This window comes from Epithele typhae (assembly GCF_022376455.1).
Source record: "Epithele typhae strain CBS 203.58 chromosome Unknown BXZ73scaffold_15, whole genome shotgun sequence".
Taxonomy (NCBI): domain Eukaryota; kingdom Fungi; phylum Basidiomycota; class Agaricomycetes; order Polyporales; family Epitheliaceae; genus Epithele; species Epithele typhae.
In genome coordinates this window covers 262734-271323 of record NW_025954206.1, presented here as the reverse complement: position 1 = coordinate 271323, position 8590 = coordinate 262734, and the positions used below count along the sequence as shown (strand labels likewise).

General features: G+C 58.4%; 1 protein-coding gene across 1 annotated transcript; it reads right to left on the bottom strand.

The window, feature by feature from the left end:
* Nucleotides 1-2604: 2604 nt before the first annotated feature.
* BXZ73DRAFT_100052 (uncharacterized protein) lies at nt 2605-4993 on the bottom strand (the record flags this gene model as incomplete). The annotated part of the gene is made up of 4 exons (XM_048014458.1): nt 2605-2781; nt 2840-3128; nt 4555-4753; nt 4978-4993. The coding sequence occupies 4 exons, from the start codon at nt 4991-4993 to the stop codon at nt 2605-2607; spliced, it is 681 nt and encodes a 226-aa protein (XP_047879282.1).
* Between the last annotated feature and the right edge of the window lie 3597 nt (nt 4994-8590).

Below are 8590 nucleotides of genomic sequence, written 5' to 3'. Positions count from 1 at the left end.
TTCTGGCGAGATGCAAGGGGGTTCCGCACGTGTATGTACTCTGTTGCATGTTTAAATCCTTATTCAAAAAGTTGAAGTTGCCAATTATCGGGTCGAGGCTGGGAACCGAGATGTGGCAGGACCGGGATTCGAACCCGTGTCCAGGGATTCGAGCAACCGGTACGTCACGGGCGCCTAAATGTAGTATTTTCTACTCAACTATCAACATCTATCCCTCGTTCACCCCGCTCAGGAAGATATGTGTCCTGAAAGCAGACTTGAAAGCTCCATAATAATTAAGTAAGAGTTCTCCACACCTTTTCTTAACTCTCCAAGTTCACGTTGGTGCACCGAGGTCAGTAGTAACTGCTCAGACTCCATGTTTGCTGGCACGTTCCACAAGCAAAAGACGGACAAAGAGCTCAAATTTCGGTGTGGAGATTGGCTTTTGAGACTACTTTGCTTGAAATACGGGCAAGCACTCAATAATTACGACGTCCCCCATGTTCACGGATCAAGCGCCCAAGACCAGGCCGCCCACACCGCCAAACAGACCTTGTCTATGCACATCTCTGAACTGCGCCATCCAGACGGGCCGAGACTCCCACACCCAGCACCCTAGATCAACTACTGACACTGTTTTCTTAGATGCCTGTGCCGCCGCTTGTCTCCGACGGCGGCCACTCCGCACAGACAACGGCCCTCGACCCCTGGTCGCCGTGACCTTTCCGTACAACCCTTCGCACGTCCTTTCGTCGGTAAACCCGGCTAAGAACCTCGGCTGATTATCATCAGTCCTCAAGGGACCCGAGACCACATCGCCGCTCGAGAAGCACCTGGTCTTGCTTGGGCGCGGAGAGATGCAGCTGGCGATTGGCCAGGTCATACTCAGCACCCAATATCGCGGGTCTCGATGCGGCCTTGTGTCAGCCGAGGGTGCGCGGTGCGCGGAAGTCGCGCGATGCGGTCGCCGCTCGGGATTCGCGGTGGGGTCCACCGCGCGATCATAAAAGCCCTCCTGCCCCGCGCTCTCCCTCCTCAGAATCCCTACCACCACCCCGCCACCTCGGCGATGCTCTCCCCCCGCGGCGCACTCCTACCCATGCGGCACACCCAAGGCTCCTCAGCCGCACAACACCCCGCCCCTTCACCCATCCGCCACCCCAGCGACGGCAACAGCTACCTCATTCCTACGTCCGGGTGGCGATGAGAAAAGGCACGTCTCTTCTGGCAACTGCCCTTGTCGCCTCCAAGCTAATCCTCTCGCAGTGTCAGCCTCACAGATGCGCCTGCGGTCTTCCAACGGTGAGCTGTTTTGTTCAACGCGCCCCGCGACTTACGCTGACTACTCACTAGACCGTGGTGCAACCGACGAGGTCGGCTCCAGTCACCCTCCTCGCCCGGCATCGAGGCTCTTGCGTCGCTCGCGCTTCGCTATCCTCATCGCCAGATGGGCAGGCAGGGGACACCGTGCAGCGGCTCCACACTGCAACGCACGGGGTGCCCGAGACGCACACCCATCGTCAGCGCGTGCCTCCGCGGCCGCGCTGCACAGTCTGGGCTCGTCCTGACACCGGGCGGGAGTGGTCTTGCATGAGGTCGTCCGATGGGCCCTGAGCCTCACGGCAGTAGGACGAGGGCAGCTCGTGCGGTCCGGTGAGTGCACGCAGACGGCTCTTGATCCCTCCATGGCGGCGCCGGGGCGTAAGTCGTCGCTTCTCGTGCACGCAGCTCCACTTGCCTCGAGGCACACGGGGATCAGAGCCTGAGCGGCGCACCCCGGATCACCTCCCTCCTCCAAGACGCACTTCAAAGCCGCCTGTACCTTGTGCGTTTTTCTCTCTTTGAGCCAAGGTCGACGCTGACTTCCGCACAGCAGCTGTCTTCACGACACAAACACATCATTGTGAGTCGCTGGCCTTCCCATCTTCGAACGTGATCTGACGTTGGCCCCAAGATTCCCAGGCCATACATATGTACAGGCTCAGTGAGGGCGCGGTCGATCGCTTCCTGCTGTCGAATCCAGCGGCGAAAGTAGGCTACGGTCCCGCGCCAGGCGGCACGCACGAACCCGATGAATGCCGCTCCGCTCAGCCCATCGGAAAGTTTTGGCTCCGGGCAACTCGTGCGTGCCGCCCTCAGATTCGAGCCGTCTTTCTCTTCTCTCGATTGTTACTGCTCTCCATCGCTCCCTTCCCCATGTTCACAAGGACGGCGATCGTCAGGCGGCGCGCACAATCCGATGAATGCCGCTCCGTGAACCTCACGGAATGTTTTCGAGGCTCCGGGATACTCGTGCGTGCCGGCCCCAGCTCGGCCCGTCCTTGATTTCTCTCCCTCTCCCCTCTATGCTCATGTCTACCTATGTGTCGGGCGATGAAGGTCCTTACGACCGTTGAAAAATGTTTCCCGAGGTATCGGCGCAGGCCTCTCCGTGGCCCTCGGGACCAGTACCCGTCGCTCGCGCGGCGGGGAAGCTAACATGCGTCATTGATGTATTATTTAGTCGCTGCAGTGAATCCTATTCGTTACAAATTCATTATTAGCATGGCTGATCGACGGTTATGTATGCTGTTTGAGAGGTCGACGACTGTACAGTATATCAATATATGTCCGCCACCCACTTCAAAGCGCCATGATCTTGGCGAAATAGTCGTGCCAAAGACCGCACGCTTTGCACGCGAACGCCCCGGTGTAAGGATGCACCGCGACCACCAAAAGACCCGTACGCGCGGCCCAACCAGCCTGACTTTGACGTTCGGGACCACAGACCAACCGATTGACGACGACTTGCCAGCCTGGCTGTCCTCGATCGCGTCCACGTCACTCCCGCGCCGCCAGCGCGCGACACTAAAATGACGTGCGCGCAAGGCTTGACGGGCGCGAAGAGCGGGCTCGCCTTGCCTTCGGCGTCGAACGGCTCAGGTGCCTCGCACGCGCGGTTGCAGGCATGCACCTCCGCACCGGGCTCGTGAGTCGTTTCCGCCTTCGCCCCCTCGCTCAGCCCTCCGATACCGCGCTCGGCTTTGACAATGGGATTCCGGAGGTGGTTGGTGTCGAGCTTAGAGTGCCAGCGCAGCAGGTCGGTGTTCTGGGAGGCGACGGCGACGTCCAACGGGCCGGTCGCGACGGCGTTCGGGTAACGAGTGCTGGCAACTCGAAGGACCTCAGATTTCAGAGGCGATGGGATGCTTGCCAATGTGGCACGAGTCGAGCAGGTCTGGAGCGGTATGCGAAGCCGAGATCCATGTTTACCAAGCAAGTACTATCAACGTTGCAGCTGGTGATGTGACGGAGAGTACTTACTGTGGTCGACTCCTTCTTGTCCCTGGCTTTGATGGGTCATTCACTGTGCGGCCACCATTGTGACGACAATCAGATCTGCGAAAGCTGGGCAGCCGCGCAGGATAGGAAGAGGAGAAATGCCTCGCCTGTGGCCTGAAACAACGGGCGTGTCCGGCATGGTCTGTGGACAATGAGGGCCGAGCCTAGGGGCCCTCCCTTGGACATCAGGAAAAACCCAAATCCCTATTGAGAGGTAAAATATTGGTAAGCCGATATACGCCAAAATACTGCCGCTGTTCCAACTCACCGCAGTTTACAGACACTATCACCTTCCTTCTGGTCGATTATATGGTGGATGAGGTATAATTTAACGTGTTTGAGTGAGTGTAGTGGATATCTGTACATGTAGTTAGACCATAATAATACTTTCGGCTGGATCCTGACGAGTAGCAGCGACGGTGCATGATGCATGACTTCCGGTCCGCTGTTCACACAACAGCACACATAGATCATACAGAACACTAGTATCGCTTCACGGGTCTAAGTACTGCGACAACCGTGCCTTGTGCGACGAACACGGTCGTGGGCTAGGTGCGGTGGGCAACGAGGCGGGGGCGTTGCAGCCCGACGGGTAGACCTGCCGGTGCGGAATCAGCAACACGTAGTTCGGCGAATCAGGCGCAGTGATCACGACGTTGCTCGTGGAATGCGTGCGCAGCGCGTGTTGGACGGATACAGTTCGCGCAGAAACGCTCAGTGGGAGCACCGCGCAGTTGTGCTGCGCGTGGCGGTCAGGGGACGGGTCGGCGTGCAAGGACATGTATGGGCCTTAAGTCGCGCTGTTGGGGATGACCGCACCCGGGGCGAGCTGGGTGTAGGTGTTGAACGTGGCGTCACAGCCGACGACGATCGGATCGAGGCGGAAGCAGGCGTCGCGCTCGCCCAGGCGCGCCCGCGAGTCGATGACTACATCGCGTCCAGCATCTGGTAGTAGAGAATCTCGAGGGACATGGACCCGGCAGTGATTTACTCAACGCCGGGGATTTCGACATCGACATCGACGACTCTGGGGCGTCCGGGGTGCCGGGCACACCATGTGAGCCAGGCGAGGAGCTCGCGCGTTACGGCGGGGTATGAGCGTGGACGGAAACGGGAGGGGAAATGGGTTTGGGCGACGAAGTGGTAGGCGGTTGCTTCGTCTTGTTTGTGGATGCGTGTGGTGGCGCAGACGCGACAATGTAGGGGGTAGTAGAATCCCTTGATGATGGCGCGGGTGATGGAAGAACGTACGTGGGATACGGCCCGGAGCCCTTGAAGTCGCGTCGGGGCTTGGGCTCGAACTCCTTGAGGGCTGAGGGCTCGATGTTGAGCAGCCACTGGAGGTAGGAGCGCATTTCCCTTTCTATCTGGTTGATCTCACGAAGTGCGAACATGCCCTGGCCGACGATGGCCCACCGATTATTGGAATGGGTGTCATCGCAGTTGATTTCTGTAATGAAGGAGGTGATAAATGAGCGACGACCTGACCACCCTCGCACGCGGGGAAGCGGGCTTTTGGTCGTCGAAGGAGGTAGAGGGTGGCGAAGGTGATGCAGGTATGCAGTCATGTTCATTGGGTGTGTAGGCAATGAGGATAGCAATGGGGACTCACGGCCACCTAGTGCGAGCTCGAGCCAGAGGGCCGGACTGCAGGCTTTGAACAACGAGTGGGACCAGAGACGGCAGCCATGGAGAGGCAGAGGGGACGAAGCTAGATGGTGGTCGTGGCAGTCAAAGTGCGCAATAACACGCGGAAGCTTGGAGAGTTTAGAGGAACAGTCGAGGACGGTATGCTGGGAACGAGGTGCGGCAGGGAGCTCGGAGGAGGCGAGAAGACAACGTGAACTTCATCTACTTAGAGCGGTGAACGCGCCGAGGACGCGACCACGGGACGCAGACTAGCGCCCATGCTCAACGCGCGACGCGCGTCCCCAGGCCTGCATCCCGCTCCGTGCAGTCTCCACCACCTCCACCTTCTCCACCTTCCCCTCTTTTTTTTTTTTTTTTTTTTTTTTTTTTTTTTTTTTTTTTTTTTGGTGGAGCATTTTCGGATAGTACCTTAGCTTTCGTCCGCTACAGGCTCGTCAAGCTTTTATTGGTACGTCCTAGCTAAACTGGCATTTCAGGGATATACCCTAAGCAGCCAGGGGCACAGGGAGTTTAAACCCCGTAATTTTGAGCCCACCCAGGGAGGAAATGCGTTTACGCACACGACCAGAGCCCGGGTGCAGCCGGCTCTGGAAGTAGTGTGGGACTCCTCCGGCATGATCGGCCGGCCATACCCACTAAAACCCCCGTAACGGTTTTTGGACGGCTGAGTCCGGGCGGGCTCGAACCCACGCATCTTAAGACGCGTGAGCTACCGAGCTTGAGCGATAGACCGTTACACTACCGCCGCCCCCCACCTTCCCCTCTCCCCTTCCCCCTCCTCCATCCTCCTCAGTCAAACTCCCTATCGTTGTTTTCTCTGCCGCTCAGTTCTCCACCTCGCTCAGTTCTCCACCTCGCCCGCCTCACCAGCCGCGCCCTGGACTACATCCTCGTCCCTTCCCTCCACGGCCTTGAGGGCAACAATGAGCCCCAGAACTCTTCCTTCGCCGCCGCGTGGCGCCGCAGGTACGTCCCGCGCTTCCGTGGGCTCCCTTGGGCCACTAATTTGCCAGGTTAGTCTCCAAGATCACGCTGCTGTCGACGTCCACCCCTCCACCTGAGGTCAACGTGTCCCACACGGTCCATCCGTCTCCCGTTCCTCTATCTCGGGAATCTGTGAGTGCCCCCGTCGCGATCTCCTGCCTGTGCCCCTGCTCACCGCGCTTGTGCTTACTGCCGCCGCATGTGGAGGGCGCAGCCAGCGGCGCGTGTCCACTTTTGTCTGGGGGTCATTTCGTGCCCAGCAAAGGTTCAGATGGGCAGGGCTTGCTCTGTACTGAAGAGCGCGAGGGACGGATCGAGTTCTTTTATCGATTTCCGTCTTGAACGAGGATGACGAAGAGTACAAGTCAAACAACGCGCACTCTTGCGCGGCAAGCCCCACTGACCCGGACATCGACATCGAGTGGACGTGCTCTGGGATCACAAATATCTTCGTCACCGGTGAGGTAGTGTACTTTACTCATTGGTTCTCCTCTGCTGACCTGTTTTTCCCCCATGTGTGCCCTGACCCCTCCTCCTTCGCTGTAAGCCTATATCATCTCTCTTCCCGCTTTACTCCTCCCCTGCATCCCCCTACACGCACGCACAGACCCCCGAGCGATACGCACAGGCCTGGCGTACGTACGCGCTCCGCCCCCGCCCCCACCCCGGTGACGGCCTCGTCCTCGTCCATATCCCGGTCTCACAGGCCAGCGGGCGGCGGCGGCGACAGCACGAGCGCCAGCGTCCTTCCCGCCGTCTTCCGCTGCACGTCTTCGGCGCGCACACACTTGTCGGCGCCTGACAGCACACGACCGCCGCGACTTCGCACACGGTCCCGCTGTTCGTCGTCTCTAAGGTCGACGACCCGCCCGCTGCTGTCTCTAGCGCAAGAGCGAGGACGGGGCGGGTCCGGATGCAGGCGGCTGACGGGCCGGGGCGTGGGCAGTGCGGCGGCGGCGGCTCGAAGAAGGGCAAGGTGCGGAAGGACATCCCCAAGGCCTCAGGCCTCGTGCATGAGGGGAGGGCACGTTCGTGCGCCGTCGAGGGTGGCGCACTTGATGCGGTCCGCGAGAGGACCGGCAGATGGACGGTGCGTGAAGAGCTCGAGAAGGGCGCCCGTGCGCGTGCACACTGTATTTGCGCTCGGGCTCGACTGGTCATACCTCGCGAAGGAGGTCCACGCGCCCTTGCAATGGGGAGTACCTCCGCTAGGAACGCGTGCGCCGGGACCTCCCCGATCGGACTACGTATAACCACACCCTCTTCCCTCTACTCCCATCCCATTCTTGTCGTTTACGATCTCCACCGCTCCCCCGTTGTACTGTATCTGCTCTTCCCGCGCGTGCTTCGGGATGCGGCGTTCGTATACGTGCTCTGTCGCTCGTGCGCACGCGCCGGGTCTAGCGCCCTCGTTGGTACATAGCTTCTCCATCTTCCGTTCTCCCTGTGCACACACCTTAGATATTGAATCAATGTTCATGTTTGCGCTATGATGTATGATCAGTGCTATTGTTCGATATCCTGTGCTTGAATAAGTGATCTACGGACATGAGTGAGACTAAATACGCCTGGTGAGGGCCTGCTCTCGCGACTAATGTTTCCTTCTCCGTGTAATGGTCTCTCATTAGCAGATGGGTAAGCGAAAAACAATACTTCAGAATAACACGATAATCTGGCTCATTAGCCCTCACAAGCCTCAGTAACATCTCATTATGGATTTGGGTTTTTCCTGATGGAGATGAAAACTTTTGAAAAGTGTGGGCACGATTTGGGGAGAACAAAGAGGTCTCCACATGCCGCCCGTCGGTACCTGACGGAGACCGACGGAGCCCATATCATGATCGAATTGCGCAGATGAGGCTGCTCATTGTGGTGGACGAGTGAATTTGAAATCTGCTGCAGGCGCCCTCAGGTTTGAGCAAGGGTGGGATTGGACACGTGACACGAATTACCCAGGCGCCAGTTTTGTTGTGTAACTTCAACCGCTCCCCAACCACCCCGAGGATCATAACACGACCATCCCAAGACCGTCCTTCCATGTGGACAGAACACGGGGTTATGATGTGCTATGGTGAGATGAATATGTTCTTCACATTCATGAACTCTGCTGAGCTATTATTTCATTTACAGTCGCTCAACAAAGGACTGCGTGGTGGCCGCAACTGCGTCCCTGACATAGCACTTGTGTGGCCTTTTGGCTCTTATCGTGGCGCATTGATACTGAGACACTTTCAGACACAGAAACAGGGCCCGCGTGGCCTCGGCACAGGCGTGCTCCATTGTCCGCCATTATGCTCAAGTGCGACACGTGGAATTGCACCGTCGCCGGCCCCACGTACCGTAGCGAGCGGTTAGTGCCGAGCTTTTTTTCCCTTGACGGGCCGAGACGCGGCTGTCACCGCATTGTGCGAACACGCTTGGTTTGCATTGTCGTCACATGCTGCTGTTCAGGAATTCGAACAGCGACCTCAGCCCTCCTTAAAAACGGCGTGTGAGACGAAGGACCATCCCCAAGCCTCCCCACCACGAGCACTCTCCAGCCACTCGCTGTATCTTCTGCCTACTCGTACCCTCTGCAGTCTACCTCCCAGTCATCGCCGCAGCACGGATGGCCGACCGATCCGTACGCATGTAGCCACTTTATGCACGTTCG